This window comes from Branchiostoma lanceolatum, chromosome 11 (genome assembly GCF_035083965.1).
Source record: "Branchiostoma lanceolatum isolate klBraLanc5 chromosome 11, klBraLanc5.hap2, whole genome shotgun sequence".
NCBI classification, from domain to species: domain Eukaryota; kingdom Metazoa; phylum Chordata; class Leptocardii; order Amphioxiformes; family Branchiostomatidae; genus Branchiostoma; species Branchiostoma lanceolatum.
In genome coordinates this window covers 14,322,831-14,343,606 of record NC_089732.1, presented here as the reverse complement: position 1 = coordinate 14,343,606, position 20,776 = coordinate 14,322,831, and the positions used below count along the sequence as shown (strand labels likewise).

At 38.6% G+C, this 20,776-nt stretch overlaps 1 protein-coding gene and 1 long non-coding RNA gene across 2 annotated transcripts; one reads left to right on the top strand and one right to left on the bottom strand.

Annotated features, from left to right (window-relative positions):
- Positions 1–569: 569 nt before the first annotated feature.
- On the top strand, positions 570–2,859 carry LOC136445256 (uncharacterized). Its single transcript, XR_010757386.1, has 3 exons — positions 570–787; positions 1,750–1,859; positions 2,326–2,859. It is a non-coding gene; the product is annotated as an uncharacterized lncRNA (long non-coding RNA).
- Positions 2,860–4,774: 1,915 nt separating this feature from the next.
- LOC136444289 (nectin-4-like) lies at positions 4,775–15,844 on the bottom strand. The gene is made up of 9 exons (XM_066441802.1): positions 15,766–15,844; positions 15,038–15,172; positions 14,085–14,282; positions 11,405–11,698; positions 8,928–9,230; positions 8,035–8,289; positions 6,762–6,956; positions 5,442–5,551; positions 4,775–4,879 (listed from the first exon to the last, which is right to left on the bottom strand). The coding sequence occupies exons 1-9, from the start codon at positions 15,842–15,844 to the stop codon at positions 4,775–4,777; spliced, it is 1,674 nt and encodes a 557-aa protein (XP_066297899.1).
- Between the last annotated feature and the right edge of the window lie 4,932 nt (positions 15,845–20,776).

Sequence of the window (20,776 nt, the reverse complement as noted above, 5' to 3'; positions counted from 1 at the left end):
CATTCTTTCCATGATTAATGAGAAAAAGTTGAAATTCCCTTTCAATTTGCTATGTCTTGTTGTTTCAGAGTTGAGTTTATCCGAGCGTTGGTTGGAGTTCGGCATCATCGTGGGTGGAGCAGTGGTCGGAACAACTCTGTTGCTGACGTCATTCTTAATCATCATATTCGTTGCCAAGCGACGGAAGTCCAAGAGCGGTGGTTGCCAGACCTGCCATGTGCTGGCCATCAGTCACAGCCAACCTAATCTTCACATGATAGGAGACGATATGAACCGGCAAGCGCACACAACGGGGGACCTTGACCCTGAAAAACCTCTATCGGGTCAGTTATTGCGTACGTTGTATGAAGTAAACCGTTAGATCAGATAAGCAGAATTGCTATTGAGCCTCCTATTTCCGTTCTTGTTATTACTTTACAATATGTGGTAAAACAGTCAATGATAAATTGGTGTTAGCGTAAGTACATTAAAATGTGTCCTCAAAAGTTACGCTTAATGGCGTTGTAATAAGTAAATGGCAGGTACATATATCATGTTCTTTGTTATGATACATGGAAGGTTTACTTTTACTACACCCTTACGTGTTCAACAGGTCGATACCTTGCCAGAGCTATTCGGGACTACAAACCCACCCAGGAGGGTGGTCTCACACTGGAGGTTAATGACATTGTGGAGCTACTGTATATGGGAAGAGACGGCTGGTGGTATGGGTATCTGAGGGGAAGTTTCGGCTTCTTCCCTGCAAGAGCCGTTATTGTGATAACAGGAAGAAGACGCTTATCTATGGGTAGGACATCAGCATCATATCTGTTTTATTAACGTCGTATATCATCATTGTCAAACTTAAGGTTGTGTCAAACATATCTGGAAAATTGGTTTGCAATAGTAAGACTTATCAGATAGTTAAGAAAATACACTATCAAAAATGGAAAAATAAAGTTTTTCTTGTTTTTCTTCCACACAGAAAATTGATCTTCCAGGAAGAAAATTTTTCCGTGTCCAAGAAATCGTTCTTGTCCATGGGGCAAGCAAATTTTTCTTGTTTCAATTTTTCATGTTTTGAGATTTTTTTTCTTATACTTCTTCAGGAATTGAACTGGTTATAAGAAACCAATTCTTGTATTTCTTAAGAATTGAATCTGGTCAGGAATATGCAAGAATTTTTTGCTTTTATTTCTAGAAAATTCTTGTGCGTGAGAATCTTTCAGAAACACTTTCTCCTCTGAAGAAAAATAAGAAAGTTGTTCTTTGTGTAAGAACGGACAATTTTTGTGGTTTCTTGTTTTTCTTATTTTTTTTCTTGATTTTCTTTATGAAATACTATTTTTCTCCATACAAGAATTGTCCAAAAATAAGCAAAACGAGAAAATAATATTTTTGGTAGTGTACGCCAAAAACAGTTACTCAAGCAACTGGGTAAACGTTTGATAGTAGTCCAATGTACTGAAGATCTGTTGTTTTGTTTTTTCTTTGTAATAACCATGTAGACCTGACACTCATTTTCACAATAGCAACTCCGAGCTAGCGTTGATTGGAGCTTAACATCGTTTTTGGAAGAGCCATCATGGGGTCCTACTGTACTCCCTTTAAATATTATAATTCTTACCCAAAACTACCTAATGCCATCCTGAAACTATTCGTATCTTTTTGAAGCACGTGCGCACAGTTTATTGTTCTTGCCTTGAATAGAACTCGTGACCCGTACCCATTAAAAGCCATTTACCTCACCAAAATGTTCTATTCCGACAGGACAGGAGGACCGACCAGCGCATATGTCACCAATCGGCTACAGAACGAATGTTGACCTTTTGGGAACACTTCCGGTTGACAGTGACAACGGACACTCTCGACTATTTCCGGTATAGCAATGCTTCATAATAATCACTTTCACTGACAAAGCGTAAGCTATCTAAATGTCTGAACAAAACCTGTTGTATTCTGTGTCTTATTACCTGAAGCATTCCACTTTGATACATTTTTATAAAAATTGATCCCTTGTGTAAGAAAAAAGAAATAAAACACGTTATATTATTTATTTACCACTTACTTATGTTTATCTATTTATTGCAAGTTCATACCCGAAGGCTAATTGCAGTCAAACAAGCACATGGAGAATACATGGAAATCGAAATAGTTATCTAGTCTACTGTGAAAGTTCTATGTTAACTATGGTTGACTATGGTTGGGGTTGACTTCTTTTTTGAACACAGTGGAAAATGAACTGAATCATAAGTGGGCTGGTTGATTAGCATCAGTTGGCGAATTTTGATTCTGGTCTGCCAATGGCAATCTCGCTAACTTAAAGTAACTTTTCTCTGAAAGCAGGGGTCACGGAACTACCCCAGGACGACACTACCGCTGCCCGACGCTGCTCGTGCGAATGTCAACAGGCATCCAATTTCGTATGATGACTTTGGAGACGACTGACTGATCGAACCCTCCAGCCATGAAAAGCAATACAACACTCGATGGGATCCAGAAGCTTCAGCAGCCCGCTGCTACGACGGTTTGACAGCCCCATCGACATGGTTGTGTAAGCAATAACCTGAATGAATAGCACCCAGGGATTACCTGTATTTCCTTTCACCTTGAATACAGTATAAAAATAGCAACCCATGACGTCTGTGGTATGAAGTATTTGGAATCTTGTAGTAGACGATTTTATAAGATTTGAATTGATGCATTTGTAGTTACAGCCAGCGAGAGCTGCTGGATAGCGTGATAACGGCCACTACGCTGTACAATGACACGCGTTGTGTATTATGTATTCCTAAACTATTTGTTTCATTATTGCTTTTATATGCAGGATTTGATGGGTGACTAATTGTATACAATATTTCGCAACTTTTTAAGTCGTCAAATGTTTCTGAATATCTACATGAAAAGGCACATGGGACTGTTTTACTTGAAAACTTGATACCACAATCAATAGCTGCTTATGATACAGCTATTTATGTTGAGGTTTCGGGTAAACGATGTTGGTAGATCTTAATATTTATCTTAATTATGCTATTTATATAATTCGCCAGTGGGCTTCCCAAAATAAGCGAGCACTGTTCTACATTGTAATAATCAGTGTATTATATTTGAAAGAAGAATTATGGCGTTATGCCATCCTATGTTTCAGTGTCTTGTACGAGGTTTCCTTAGTCGGTACGATCAAACGAATTATAAATATGTAAATAAGATTGTCGTTTTGTTTGTAAGAATTCTAAATGATGTTTGTAGTCAATTCTTGTGGATGTGCGATTTCCTATGGTATTTTTTCTGTGTATGACAAAGCAGTTTTATATAATAAAACATGCAGAAGTTGATGATCGATTGTAATGCATCAGAAGAGGTCGACATTGCTCAATATAAAGCTGATATTTTTAGATGAATCATCGTTGGCATCTGGCTACCAAACCTAAGCTAGAGGTGCTCAGTCCAGTCGGATAGGATACAAAAGCCCAAGTAAATTTCTTGCCAATGAATATTGCAGTATATTTGGCAGTTAGAGGATAAGTAGACTGGCGTTTAATAATGCCAAATTCATCAATTCCAACTGGAATTCCGTTATCAACTAGTATATTTACCAGTTTTTAGAAATATATTGACATAACATTACAAATTCGACACAGCTCAGTTTCAAGAGTTCAATTCTTTTATTTCATAAAGTTTTCAAGACTTGCGCTTGGCGAGGAATGGGGAAAATATATATTATGTACATTTCTCACAAACTTGCGTTTTCTTTTCTCTTCATCTTCAACTGTACATGGTGCTGACGATCAAGTATAATTATTTTCTACAGTTTGAAGTCTAAAAAATACCTTTAGTTCTGTATGCGGTATTCTCTTTGTTTTAGAATTTATACTCTCACATTTTCAACACGATACGACCCACGACTCTTACTAACAATCCAAGTCACAAGAATATCTATAAATTTTCAAAAACAACAAACGACAGCATGTACAACGAAACACGTTAGTGCAAGTAACCTCTAAGAATAAAATAAAGTTATGTTCTATTAACGTCTACATACGAGTAGTTTATGTACAAAGCATCACAGAGCTACAATGGTACGTGAGTTTGGACTTACAAATACAGACTGTATCAACAAATGTTAAGGCATCTCAGGGCAAGTCTCGTACATCATTTTCCAATCTTATCATTCCTGTATTTGCTAAAATCTCAGAACATTCGCAGATGGTATGCATTCGTATACTTAACATCGCTAGCATTTGGCGAGACGTTTAGCATAGAAAAGAAAACGACGATGTCAAAAGACTACACACACATCAACATGTTAACACCTATTAAAGATAACTATAGATTCGTTTTAAAACCAATCCGTACAATGGCAATACACAAGTCACCTAGAAGCAAACATACATCCAAAAACCTCATGACCTCAAAAGAGTCCCCAATCAAAATCTTTTGTTTATCTATAAAACCAACTTTGCCACTACGCATGATTTAATTACAATTACAAGATCAACCCTGTTTTTCATAGAATCTGTAGACAACTATTCTGTATTGATGTTCATGCTACAATGACTAACATTCAAATTGTTGCCAAAGACAGGAATATTTAACCGCAAATTGTGCTTTCAAGAAAGCAACATTTTCAAATTACTCCTTAGAATGCTGTATGGTTGAATACAGAACTGACGGCGTCTGCAGTGCAAGATGATAAATGCCGAAGTATACGGAGTTCAGAAGCTCTTACAAACGGATTGTGATTGCGCCATCTGCCTTATTGCGTTTGAATACCACTATGACGTCATACAATCCATCACTCATCATCCGAATCGTCAGGGGTCGTCTGAGCACGTCTGCTGACGCCATATCCGGTACAGTTCTTGACCGTCAATGCGTTGTCGTGGTCTTCCTTCTTTACCTGTGTGGTATTTGATTGATTGGTTCACTTTCAACACAGAAAATTCATTGATTCAATACTTGCGCCAGCTAAATGACAAATTAATGATGAAAAGCATCATTCATGTCTAGAAAAGTTGTCGAGTATTTCGTCGCCTATAACACTGAGCCCATGTCACAGCTTATATCGCCCAGATTTTTTAATGTGTCTAACTGAATATGTTTTGCTATTTCATCCATATCAATCATTCTCCTATAACCAGTGAGGTTGTGTGGCGTAACGGTAGGGGTTTCGGCCAAGGACCAAGCGGTCCCGGGTTCTAATTCCCTGACGCCACCGATCTTGTACCCTAGGGAAAAGGCACTTCACACGACTTTCCTCACTCCACTCAAGTGTAAAAATTGGCATATATTGTGTGGGTCACGACACCAGCAATAGCTGCCTGCGTCTAAAGTGTATTGCACTGTTGCAATTCTGATAGAATCAAAAAATCAAATCAATTTATGACTTGCCTCAAGAAGGAGATTATACTGGTATGCAACAAAGTAAGTATGCGAAGGTCTGTACTTCAAGAATAACTGACCTGAAATAATTCAGTGCTTTTGCTGTTGGTCTCCAGTGGAAGTGTCCCCAGCAAGTCGACGTTAGCTTTGCGACTGCTTCCCTGCGCATGCGCTGCTCTCTCCTCCTGTCCTGTCGGTACGAAAAGAGTTGTAGGACTGACCGAGGTAAATCCTAGCAGAAAAACTACATGTAATATATGTTTGTGAATATTAGTCATCCAGGCCAGCAAAAGAGTAATATAATTTAGTCTTTATCACTGAAAAAAACAAAAACAATGAAAATCAGACGTTGATAAAGAGCTGCCGGACGGGCGCTGCTCAAAACATCTGGTTTTCGTTGTTTTTTTAACTCTAAATTATATTACTCTACATCTAACATCTTACAGTTCTAAAAACAAACCTCAGAAACACGCCACATGCACTGTGTAATTTAAAACCCGGTAGCAAGAAATACTGTTAATCTATCAATTTCATCTTCTTTATTTATTTCATGTTTAACCAGGGTAGCCCAACTGATGATTTGGTCCGATTTTCAATGGACGGGCAGCTTCTGGGAACGAAAACTATGATACAAAAGACAGAAAAAATCACAAAACGTTAAAAAAATTACTCCTAAACATACGCCAAAAATAATGACTCAAGCAACTGGATAAGATTTTGGAACAGTCAGACGTTTCAGATAGCACCCGCTATCTTTCTTCAGTGACTAAAGAAGGATCTAGTAGAACTGGGTTTTATACCAAAACTCTGAATAGATATGTTAATGAAGGAAAGACAATTTCAGATTGTTCTCCTTAACATACATTGTGTATTTTCTTGATGTGTATTTTCTTGATGTGTTTTTTTTTTTCGCCCCGGATTTAGAATGGGACCGAATCATAAGCGGTGTGAACACTGCTTTACAGAAGAAGCAACCTGAGTATATTAGTATACCAATACCATTCATTTGAAACGGTCGAGCAGTTTCTTTTAAAAGTAACCAAGAAATATTAGGTCCTGAAAAAACGGATTTTGAAAGTTAATTTATTCAGTCATTTCTATACATAATAAGGTAAAAACAGCACTGTCACAATGTAAAGCAACATCCATGATGCAAAAATACGATGTTGTTGTGATGTGAGAACTCAATGAAAATCGTGGCCTGAGTTTTTGTAGGCTCACGAAACGAAGGGGATCATCGTATAGCATGATTTTGCGCGGGTTTAAAATGCTCAAGGTATGAAGCTATTACGCAAATGTGCTAAACAGTGTTAATAATTGTCACGACTACGAAGATTTCAGCATTTTTGGGGCCCTAAAATTCCTTTGGTTGCTTTTAAGTAATCAAGTGCTGACCGTACCGATAGACACTCTTCTTTTGCAGGTGAGCACCGTGACGGCTCGGGCGGGGAAAAAGCCGAAGTTTCCTCTCATGTACCCGTACCACCAGCCGTCTCTGCCGGTGTGGAGAACCTCTACGATGTCATTGATCTCGAGTGTGAGACCGCCCTCCCCTGTTGGTTTGTAGTCTTGGATGGCTCGAGCGAGGTATCGACCTGCGATATGCGGATGGAGTTTAAGTAGAACCCGCATACTGTTAGAGATACTTTATTCACTCCATAATCAGCTATGATACAAATGCAATCAGTAAGTGGCTCATTTTCCTGGAGTACAGAAGCTTACATACAATCATAGTTTATATAATGTATACTACATAAAGAGATTCTACAGCTATACAGGAAGGTCACATGTAAACGCACCGTCTAAAGATAGCTTATCACGGTAACCTGGACATTTCTGGTAAGACCAAAACTGATTCAACGTATTCTGCTCCCTCCCATCAAAGATGTACCATTTAAAACAAAAGCTGGGGTTAAAGATAAACTTTACTTCTAGCCGAGGCTTTTATAACAAAAGTGACAAATGTTGATAACCTCCCTCTTAGGTATACATAGTCTGTATCTGTATCTGTATCTATATAGCCGGTATAACCGCCATCAGGCGTAACACACCAGCTTCGCAGGCACGCGGCGCGGCAGCAGCTGGTCATATTACACCGAACGGTCTGTTACACCTAGTCTTTGCATATCTGACTGCAACCGTTCTTTAAAGCTACTTAGTGATGAAGCTCCTACAGTACTTTACAGTCATCATCGGAAACAGCCATTCCCTTTAGATAGTTTATATGATCAATTTGACTGCCAATAAACATAATGTATATATTCATCACATTAATTATGCAATGCATATAGAATGCAACACGGGGTATTACGGCCGTCGGACGAACCTACCCGCGGGAGGGCCGGGACCGAGGGTGATGCGGAATACACTGTGTTGTATCTTATTTATGTCATGCCTACCCGAGATAACACACATTTCAATGAGGAATACACTAAGAGTTGAGGGAGTCTTGTGTCCTCGAACAAAAGACTGTAACAATATTGATTCTAATTCGATTCATTCGAAATAATTCATTCGAAATATTCTATGGAAGCCTGTGTGATAAAAGTATAGAATCTCATGTTATACGGATAGCTATCACACGGTCCGTAATACCGGTGTCAGGCCCAGGTATGACATAAATAAGCACAAACATAAATCTTAGCTTTTAATGAAATAAACCCCAGTGTTTACCTAATAAGTGCTTGTTCTGGTCCATATTAACCATCGGTTCTGCTCCTCTACAAACATCGTCTCCGATTGTACAAAGGTTGGGGTGGCTGTGACTGATGGCCACCACGTGACACGCCTGACACCCGTGACTTTTGGACTTCTGCCTCTTTGTGAAGATTATGACGATCAGCAAGGATGTCAGCAACAGGGTTGCTCCAACGACCGCTCCTCCTACAATAATCCCGAACTCGATCCATCTGTCCGAGATACTCGATCCTTTAAAATTAAAGATAAAACGCCAATAGCAACGATGTTCAGCATGACAGGAGTAACAACAGTCTCATAAGGAAATGACACAATCTTCATTCGCGTTACAATAAATAACAATCGTTTACGATAACATTCATCTGATTCTATATTATTCTGCTACTTATTAAAACTGAACTGGTGTTGACTGACATGTTATTAAGCATTAAACACTTGAAAATCTCTTCATGTTGTCTTTGTATTCTTTTCTTATTCTCTTCTGTTTGTTATACGCATTTGTACTTTGTGGTTATTTGAAAAAGTCAGAGATCATTAAATTTTCAAAAAGGCTTAAACTACGATTTGATGGAACGCACATTCATTATAGCTCCATCCGTCACAATTTTTGTATCCATATGACTTTATATTGCTCTATTGATGTTTGGTTTTAGTACAATACAATGAAACGGCAACCCCAGTAATGCTACGGTCATATTTTCAAACCGGGGCCCGGCCGGGTTGTTTAACGGAACGAATAATAAATGTGCATGTCAAGAAATAGACACATATTATGCTCATGAATTTTGTGTGTTTTGTTGTCTTTTATACCGTATGTTTCGTTCCCGCATACTGCCCGGCCGGGCCCCGGTTTTGCCTTTAACACATACCTGATGAAGATGCTGAAGCGCTGGCCTCAGGACCATTAACAGAAAGAACCATAGTCCTTGAATCCGGTGCACCAAGGCCGTTGCTGGCGGAACATTTGTAGCTGCCGCTGTCAGACACTCGAACACTTCTTATAGTCATGTAAGTCACGTTTCCTTCAACGATTGTCCCCTGACGCTTTTCTCGGTCGCCTTTGTACCACGTGATCTTCGGCGGAGGGATACCTTCTGTCGTGCACCAAAGCGTCGCACTAGATTCTATCGTCGTCGTCAGGCCTGCTGAAGAGTTAGTAATCCGAGCAGGGTCTGCGAAATCACATAAAAACACCAATATTATTAAATGTGTGTTTTATTGCACTATTTTCCTCGAAGATCGTTACTGATGACACTAGGTCATACGTGAATGAAATTTATAACGTTTTTTGAGGGTATTTTGTAGGAAAATGAAATATCAACTAGAAAAATTAATTCTGTACCCTGTGTTCAAAGGGGGTCTCAAAACTGCTTCTCTGCCTGCATGTACTTGGCTGAAACTCTTCGAAAATATTGGCCAGCACTAAACTATATCGTACTTTTTTTGTACTCGTGGAAGCTTATGATTTCTTCACTTTCGTCCGACTAATTCCTCGATGGCAAAAGCTGCATCTTAACAGGCTGCTTCAAATGTCTCAAGCAGGCCGTTCAATCAGGTTCCTTATACCGGTATATAGCCTTTCATTATCTTAAGGAACCAATTGACAAGATTTACGACCATTGGGTTGGCAAGGACTGTCCGGGTAATTAATCAGACGTCCTGTATTGGACGCAAACCTTTGAATTCATTGATCTTTTACAAAGATCGTGTGTTGAAACATGTGTATGGTAGACAAGTATAGGCGAGGTAACGACGCGAGACCCGGAATGTACTGTCCTGAAAGAGCTGTTATCGTACTTTGCAATATGGCTGCTTGTTGCTTTATTGATTGCCGATATAATACTATCTTCCCGAAATTGTCTTTCTACACGAAAAACAGGGTGTTTCGTTTAAAACAACTCTCACCAGTGACCATGTCAAAGTGAAGGGAATTGACCAAACAGTAATCTTGAATCCATCTTTGGGTATTTTTGACGTTATAACGTCGATACTTAAGGAGATGATATGAATGTTAATATGATGGCATACAGATGTATTTTTTTTAAAACTTTCAAAAGTAGAAGAAGAAGAAGTACATAAATTATCATAATATTAATCATTACTATTCTTAGACGTATCAAGCATCAGTTGATTTCCTCGACGCTATTTCCTTTTTATCAGAGTAATATTCAAATTTATATGATACACATTGTCATTGGCATTGGCATTGGCATTCTAATTTCAAATTTTAGACAGCAAATAGAAAATGTTAAGAGGAATCTATCTTTTAAAGCATGTAATAGCTTTTATAGTGAAATTATGGTACATTTTAGAATAAAGTACAGGCTTTAAGCCAAGACCAGCTCTTTTAAAAGCACTTAATAAGATAATTGCCGTAACTTCAAAATTGCTTTCCCAAATCAGATTTTCTCTATTAAAACGGTACTCCTTTCCCAAAATGACAATTTTTCATAGACTCAAAAGCCCTTGAGTGCATTTTTGTCAGATTCTACTTTAATAAAATAACAGGAAAATACATTTCACACTCATAGACCTAGACAAAACGCCAGCTTTTTTGTAAAAAGCTCTTGTTTAAACGAAGTATAACTTATGAATAGCACAGTGTTTGGATACTGAATTGAAAGACACCATCATTAGTAGTTTCATCTGGGACTAAGTGTACGAGATTAATGATGTAATGCACGTCCCGAGATATAGGATAGGTCGGTCGGTCTTGAGATGGATTAGTTGTTTAGACATGAAAAGGGGTTTCAAATGGACCAAAGAAATCGCCGTAACATGAAACTAAGATCACATCACATTAGATACATCTTGTCTGCACTTAAGGTACCGTTAAAGGGTGACTGAGGAGTTTTGGGATGTTATTGAAAATAACTTTTATGACGATTTTTGGTGAATTTTTATGGTTATTTTTTTTATTAGAATTCGTCAAAAATTGTCATTTCAAAATATAAACATAGGCACGCATAATCCTAGATGTATTACTATCATGCACATTCGTGCAGAGTTATATTGATAAACATCGAAGAACAAACCAAGGAGAGCCTTTTTTAAATGGGCGTGGCCATATAACCATTGATGACGTAATCGTGACGTCATATCAATTTGTATAAATTATCCCATTGCTATAACATACTATAATATGTGAAGGTTGAGGAAGGTTTACAGGGATGTATAAATGGCTTTTTTTGATAACATCCTATAAACTCCTCAGCCACCCTTCAACGGTACATTAATGAACTCTTTATGGTGATGTTTTACTTCGAAGGGCGGTAATGCAAGCTATATAGATATAGATATACAAATATAAAACTCTATTGGAGGTGAAAGTCCCAAATGTACTCACACTTTGCCTGTAATAAGATACTCCCCGTCTCTTGTGTCCCGAAGTTCTTGGCTAGACAAGTGTAGTTTCCTATGTCATGTTTTGACATGTTCTTCAGAACGACGGAGGACTTGTAAAAATCCAAGCCTTGGTAGTAATCTTTCGGTATGGTGTCCGAGAGAGGGCGGCCATCTTTGAGCCAGCTAACGGAGTCGACGATCGAGTTGCTTTTGTCCACGGTACAGTTGAGGACGACATCAGTACCAAGAGAAACGAGGTATGGGCTTTCAACCCCCATGTCTACTATAGGTGGTACTGCAACAGAGAAACACGACAAAGTATATCAATGGCAATGTACAGATAACATAATTAACAATCTAGGTGTATTTTTTCACGATTCTAATTAATACTTTATTATATCAAATATGATCTACAGTGATAACTAAACGGAACTATTCTAGATATCACATTGCATATTTGTAGGCTACTTTGCGACTTTACGTTCGTCAAATCTCATTTTGGAATAGTACAGTTTCTTTTTTGCATTGCGTTATGAACGTATTGGATAGATAAGGAATCTGGATAAGATAAAAGTACATTGAAAAATACTCCAAAAAAGAGGTATAACACATAACACATACCCACAACATTCAGGTTACAAAAGGTAAAATCAATCTTAATGGTACAAATCAGACTCTTCAATTGTTAAGTAAAAACTTGACTTCAGGTTCACCAATTCTGCCTTATAGCGGGGACTGTACCTGTGTGCTCGGTATCATCATCTTCAATACCTAGGGGGACTAAACACATTTTGATGGATTGGACTAGCCAGAGGGCAACTTCCATTGCCAAGAAAGGCGCAGCATGTGTTGGGAATAACCTTCGGCAAGCGCGCACCACTCTGGTAAGGTCGACAGGGGCTTTGCCTTTATTCATCCATTAGAGGATACTGAGAGGAAGTTGACTCCCTAAGTAGTTTACAGGTGTGACCAATGACAAATCGTCTAGAGGTAGTGCTGTTTGCGCGTGAGAGAGAAGGGTTGGTGAGTAGCTGGCATGCGGGTTGGCGCCTGTCTTTTCAGACACAACTATAAGGTCTCTAACGATTCCGAGTACGCATGCGCAGCGAGATGTATTGTGGGTAGCATGTCAAAGATGAAGTCCCTTGGAATAAAAACAAATACGTCTGGACATTGTTATGCAAATCAAACTAATTGTCGAGACGAGAACTGAATACCTGTCCGGGGACTTTACCTTTGACCTTGCACATGCGTACTCAGAATCGTGAACGGCCTTATAGATGATGAAGAGCAATGAATACGGTCCAACATCTGGTTGGTTACTTCTTGGTATTGGATTGCAGAAAAACCAAACTAAAACAGAACAAATATGTTTCGTTCTTAAGTAAAACAAATGGATCCAGCGAAAAGCAAATGTGAGTGCTACCTCATCTCATGGAACACTGTGGTCTCTGTTAGGCAATGCCTTGCATTACAAAGATTCATAATTTTGCTGCCATTCCACTTCTTTAAGGCAATAACATAATTTAGTCTTTTGCTAAGGCCCAGAATTTTTTTTTTCAAAATTTGGAAGCACTGTACGTAGTTATCCGACGTTATCACCTAATACATGCATTCTCGAATGCATCAGTCGCCTCCTGTCCGCTGTATCACAGAACAGTAACATCCTATGAGACAGACCTGCCACAAACTCGAACTGCGCGACCCAAGGTTAATTGAATGATGATTTTTATCATCGGAAACCACGAAACTGTGTCGTGGTCTACAGTCCATAACGCTGCGTTGCCAGCAAGTAGATTAGTGGATTACCCAAAAGAGACGAATCTTCTAAACTGATAACGTGCGTTACATTTTAGACAGATGACGGACGACTGGCGTTAACGAGAAGAAACCGCACAGAAACGTGTAAAACAGCTTGTGGCCATCTTTATTACGGTCTTTTAGGACTCGAAAACGTCCGTCGGCATGACATTGAATGATAAAGTTAGAGGTGTTAAAACGCATGATGTGCCCATCTTAACGATGCATGGTGAGAAGTGCTCGAACAGTATCTTGTCGTTTTATCTTTACGTAGTGATATCGTAGTCAATAGATTACATTGATACACATCAGAAAGATGTATTTTGTTTGCCTTTTCATTTTTTAGTAGTATTTCCCCCATGATGTTTGGTTTAGTACATAACATGCAATAGTAATAGAACCAGCACCAAGTCCAACCGGTCTACATGAAGAAAAAAGCGAATACAGCTTCAATGTCACTGGTGGCTTTCATATGACTGGAGCCCTATTTCTTTTAAACCTTTATTTCAGTGCCGTGAATAGTTCCATCAGGTTGGTAAGTCACTGAACAAAAAGACTATTTTTACACCACCACGAGATTCATTCAGCCGACGTTTCGGGGACCATCTGACCTTCTGTACGTTTGGGACCGCATAATGATGTCATCTTCTGTGGTTGTACATATGTAAATACTTTGCGTTTGGGAATGCATCTCATTATTTTTAAGCAGAAACACCAGTGCTGCATAACTATGTAAACCAGTCAGAATTGCTGTGAAGAAAGTGACAGATGGTGACCGAAACGTCGGTTGAATAAACCTTTTGGTTGAATGTGTAAAAAGAGTCTCTTTAATCTTTTATTTCTGTGATTTCTTATATAATGAACAAGGAGGTGTTACATACCTACAACATTCAGGTTTACAAAATGTTCTTGTTGTCCCACGGCATCAATGAGCAAGGTCATGACGTATTGACCTTCGTCATCCTCTCTGATGTCCCGGATGGTGAGGGAGCCATTCCTATGAAACACCGCTCTTTCCTTCAAAGTTCCCGATGCCATAGAGTTCTTAGGTGTGAACATGTAGACAACATGACGCGTACCTAGAGGATGACATTCAATCAAAAATATCCATAGAGTGTCCGAAAATGATTTCATCTGGTTGATAGAACATACTATTAGGATATTGGAGTTTTCTTTGTTACACAACCAGTCACTTCTTATCTGCTGACGTTTCGGTGTCTATGAGACACCTTCTTCAGAGCTTCTGACTGGAGTACTGCTTCTCGCCGCTATAAGAAGCCGATAAAGAAGGTGCCTGACAGACATCGAAACGTCAGCAGGTAAGAAGTGACTGGTTGTGTTAAAAGAAAACCACAATATCCTATCCATCGAATTTGTTTCCAGTTTGACAAGTATTTATCTAATAAGGTAATTACAGAAATTTAATCTAAATCAACAACTCATGTTTTCAAGATTCTGACTTACAAAGAAACATGAATTGGGTCCTTACTTCATAGAGACGGGGGGCACCATAAACTACAATCCATCCGGGTATTCTAGAGTTGTGCTGTTGCCAAACACACATGCACACATACACGCACCTACACACACACACACACACACACACACACACACACACACACACACACACACACACACACACACACACACACAACACACATACACACACATATACACGTACACAAAAATATACACATAACAAGCACACAGACACACACAGACATACAAACACACACTCACACATGCACACATGCATACACACACACACGAAATATAGCCTTCTTGACGAAGGCAATGAGGGATGTAATATATACGGGGTGCTAAAGCACTGTACCTTCGACTTTGGAGTCAAGTTTGTTCCACGTCAGGGCGATGACCGGTTTGTCGCGGTCAGGGTCATAGTTCCCGGGAAGCGTAACGGTGTCCCCTGCCATCCCCTGAACAGTCAGGGCCTTCTCCGCCTGCGAAACTGCAAACGAGAACGATACAGTTCTAACGACATTTGTCACAATTCATCTGTGTTATAAGCAGCTTTTGTGTAACCAATCGCTTCATGACTTATATGCGTTTTTGCCGTAAGGGTTTTGGCTAGACTTTAAAGGGTGAATGATGTGAAAAATACTCGAGCAATTCGATACGTTTTTAACCGTTGGGCATCAGAAAAAGTGACATTGCCTACTGCTAAGTTTGTTTTCTGCCGAGAGTAAAAATAGTAACAAGAAAAAACAACTAAATTTAAAAAGACTGATTGTAATTGAATTATAACCCAAATTACATAAATATTTTGAAACTTTAAAGATGAAGAACTTAGCATCTGTCACAATGTATTCAACTTCGAAAATACAAGAATATACCTTGTTAACTGTTGACGTATTAACATATATAACGGCATTAACAAAGAGGTAACTGTTAAAATGTTGTCATATTGCAGTGCAACAGAAAAATCAGTGGTATTTTGTACGGTATGATTTTTGTGGATGATGTTGAATGGAAATACATTTGCAAGGTATAGTATGCTATGGTCATGCAACACGGTAGCTATATTTTACATGTTTATCGTACCTGCAATCATTGCATACAGTACGACAGCAGTCAACCCACAACTCCGACTTTGAGGACCGCGAAATCGCCGACTCGCCATATCGTCTTCCTGTAGGGAAAGGAAAAAGAATATGATCTAACGGGGTCAACTGCTCAGGTACACAGGGGCGTTAGCTTTGTTACTGAAGCTATGACATAAGGGATGGACTGTTCGAGATGATAGATATAAGAAGTTATTTCTTTATCTAGGTCTTAAGGGTACAGGTAGATGTTTTTTTATGCTTTCAACTCACAGACACCATACACTTCACAACACCTTACGATTAATGGTGTCTAGGAATGTCAATGCCTTACAGTCTGGCCCGCTCTAATGTTAGGCCATGTTGATCTAAATGACATCCGCGCGCGCATCAATTTTTTGTCCGTTTCCAAAAGAAACGTCCTCGACCTCATTGAAAAGGAGATGCAAATTGGGAAGAAAATTGCCGTAAATTGTTTTAAGAAAAAGAATGCTGGAAATCAGATACTAGCATCGTAGAATGTCAAAATCAATTCCAAAGAAGAAGATGCAAAATAACAAAGTGAAGAAAAGCCATCGCTCGGTACACCATACAATATATTTTCAGTCATCTGTTCAACCTTCCGGACCACTTAATAAGATTTCATTATAAAGGCAACTCTTTTGCCAAATTGTTCGCACGCTCGCATTTATTTTTGGGCTTTCTAGAAGATAACATCCATACAATTGAATCAATCCGGTCTAAAAAGGCTTATTGCAAAAACTGCCGACAGATGTGACGGAAGCCGCGTCCGACGTCGCTGCGGAGTGGATCGACCTGTGCTCAGGCTCAAGCAGGGGGACGCTCACCGCCGTAATTAGATCATAAATCTTGTCACACGTCCCCGCTGCCTTTGAATACCGCTTTCAAAGAGGTGGAGAGGTCGGCAACAAAGGCATTCGTCTGTAATGGTGCAGACATGACTTGATTGGTGGTATCTAGGTGCTAGTCATCGGTGCGATCTTCAAAGAGCCAGACGCTGAGCTCGGTGATGGAAGCAGATGACACAGCTTGATTTGTTAACAGCTAGTAACAATGCGGTGTTCAAGTCGACTTTAATTTCATCTTAATCTTGAGGCATTATATTCATATCTATCAAGTTCCTATATTCATATCTATCATGTCTGTTGAATGGTAAATTATGTTTTCATAGATGGCGGAAGAATCCTCACGTTATCATCAGTATGTAATATTCTATATAGATTAGCTACACCAAAGGTATTTGGATGCAAATGAATTTGAATAACATTCCCTAAAGATAATTGCAATGAAAGTAACTATTCATTGATCAGTGCAGCACTAATAAGTGTTCGTATCACAATTTTAGAAGTCCAGAATAGCAACAATATATTAATCTGTACAGCACTTTGAGCATGCAAATGATCTATATATACTATTTTTATTTTCCCTTAATGGTCCCGTAAATACATTTGCTGTAAGAGCATGTTTTGAAATTACCTTTGAAAGCAATTTAGAAGTCCATAGTGGAGATTGACTTATCATAAAAAAAGATGCTCTTAATAGCCTGTTACAAATTGCTCTGCAATTGCGAAGTAGCAGCTCTATCCCTGTTATAACATAACGCATCTTTCCGATGACTATATTCATCGATTTGTCCCGGACAGGCAGGCAAATCCTGATGACTTTTCAATGGTGAGACATTGCGGGGATAAAGATGTAGACATTTAGAGGTTCATTTATTGCTTCCATGCTAATCTCTTTACCGCTTTGGCACCCTCGCCCCATCAAAATGATGAAAAAGGCTGAGGAAGTCACTATTTGAATACAGGGGATGTTAAGTTTAATCACAAAAGCAATACATTAATTTTAGAGAGTCGATAGCTCTTATTGGTATACAAGCGCAAATGTATCGCAAAAGCCATTGAATGGCTAGCCTTGGGGATGACAAAATTAAGCCTCTAAGGTCAGATTATATAGTTAATGATATGGATTTGCTGTTCTATTGATAGATCCTACAAACAAACGTAAACAGCGTTTGGTTCAAAACTTTAAAAGAATTAGTTCTCATTCTATGTTAATAATGAAATCTTTATTGACACGACAAAAGTACAGCGACATTTGTAAGGTCTTCTACAACTATACATGCAAACGACAAACACTAGTTTACCAAATGATTAACCTAAGTACAAGTATATGAATACTTCAACATGTACAATGTTTTCTTCTTGTTGAGTAATGTTAATGCCAGCAGCACTTTCTAACTTTTCTACTTTCATCCCTCCGATGTATTCATATATGCATCTGTTCGCTAGCACCGGTGACAGATAAAAACCACGATGATTTATCACCCTTTCATATGTGGAGCTCTCGGCGACACATTTGGCAAGCCAGTTCCATAAGATAGCGTGCGTCGACACTAGAACCTCGACAAGTGGCGACAGGATGTTTAGAAGGGACAGATCTGAAACGGGTTCTTAACGCCTCTGATGACTGCCGAGACTTCCGGGAATTATTGTCGACATCTGGTTTTATAGATAACGACGGGCCCTAACGATTAATCAAACAAATGTTCTGCGTTGTGTTTTTCTCTGAAACTTTGTTCATTGCCACGTGATTTATGAAAAAAAAATTAGTCTTTGAATAACATATTTAAAACGACTATTTGACAATTACAGTAATTGTTTGTATCATTACGGGTTGAGGGATACTTTATTAGTTTTCGATTCTTAGTAAATTACTCTTATGAAGAAGAGGAAGAACTTAATTGCATGACTATTGTACCAGGTACATATTAGTATGGCAACAACAGTTAGCACAGAACAAGACATAAATATGTAATAAAGCTATTCGCTACAACAAATGACAATCTTAGGTTTTACATGATTCAAGTTGGACTAATTATGAGTATCATTCTTTTTCTACTAACAAACCAATATTTAATGTATTGGACATTTTTAACACTATGTGAGCTGTTGCATCTAAAAATATAGTAAAATCTATGTTACGTGTATAGTTCAGGAAAGGTTAGAGTTGTGAATTATTAGAAGAAAAACATGAGCTTTGTAGAACTTTACATAGCGAGCCCTTGAAAGAAATATTTATAACCTAAACGTACGCCACATGCCGTTACCCAAATACAGCAAAATTGACCATAAGACCATTATGATACGTAATACAGTCATATTTCAATACCAAGCTGCTTGTATGACAAATGGTACATACAAAACTCAGAAGGAAACTTGACTATTCCAATATTTTCAGACCTTCAATTTTAGCTTTGAACTCTATCGGATCGATTACAAAGACGCAGCTAGGAATTTGTCATATGCCTGGACGCCTTTGTTTCCTGTGGCATGCTGACAGAATATATTGCCACCAGTATTGTATCTTAAGCAGCCACCCTTTAAATGTTATGTAGCCATATATAGCACTTTTTTCATCAATATGGATCAGGTCTGTAGGTCAAAGTCACGTTTGTAATAACATGTCATAATTCTACATGTGCAAGGTTACATCAAAATCGTATTGATAATGAGATTGACATAATAATGAGATTCTATTGTCACAAGGCAAGTTTTGTATGTTTCCGGAGGTTAAAACTGAGAAATAACCGGTATTTTTCCAGCCTTTATGGAAGATGAAGTGTCTCGTGGCCAAGAAAGTGTGATTGATAGGAAGACATGTACGCATTGAGCTTTAAATCTACATAGTCCACGGAAAATGCAGACAAAGTCACGTATTCTTGTCTCTGGCTTATAGAAAGCGGAAGATCGATTTTTAGTGCGCGTGGTTTGCATTAAAATCGTATTGTTCGCCATTGATCGTGGGAATCCATAACCACATTTTTCAATTAGGGAATTGCAAACGATTTTTGGAGGGATGCAACTTGCATGAAATGGTCATCCCTATGGGGATCGCAAATATCCGGGGATAGCAGCTCTACGGCGTTAGCAGGATCCTTGGGTGCTGCAGAGGGCTTTGTTAGTCGATACTGACTACAGCTATTATTTATCTCAATGGAAACCCAGTATCTTATAAGGATATTACTCACCCCCCCCTCTCTGTCTCTCATGTTTCAGTGGATGACCCAAGCAGCAAATATAATTAGTCACAAACAGCATCAACTGATTGCTTTCAATGTGTTTCTGTTGTCTGGTACACGTAGTGAAACGTGTTCTTTTGTTGGTGAAGATTGAAGATTAAAAAAGGCTGTTAAGATACTTAGAAGACTGTTCAGAAAACAAAGAAATGCATTTTGGATACAGATTTAGTGAAGTCAATAATGACTTCAAATCGGAAACAATACTGACTTCACTAAAAACTTTATCCTTAAATTCAAAACATACTTCATCATCATCATCATCATCATCATCGTTCCTCCTCCTTCGAGGTGCAGCAAGAGAAGTTCGTCCTCCAGAATTTCTTGTCATTCATTGCAGAAAGGAGTTCCTGTCTTTCCAAATTGATTTCAGTTTCTATGAGTTTCTTGAGAGTTGTGATTGGTCGACCAATCCTTCTGTTTGCGTACTTAAAGAAACTTATCTAGCCTAAGCCATCTAGAGTAGGACAACATACATGTCATACAGTAACATCTATTTTTATCCTAGATATATAAGGATTAAAAAGTGTTTCCGTCGCCTGATTGGCAATACCTTTACAGGGAAATCGGGATTTACCAATGGTGCTTTTTGCAACCATCAACAGACTTACCCGGCATTTACCACCATTGTTAAATCCTGATTTTCGTACAGTTGGCACAGGTTATTATATAACAAAACTCACCAAACGGCAAATTCATAGAGCTAAAATCTCAGGTATTATTATATTTTGTTCAATGGTTAATTTTAAAAAGTAAGGGCTTTGCGGGCATGTGAGACCTGTCTCGCCTTCTCAGTACGAGAGGTTTACAACATTGACTATATAAAAGCATGCATTGCATAGTCCACATAACAAGCCTAAAACTAGATTAAAACATTTTGAATTCCATTGCACAGTTTAAATCTATTGATAGT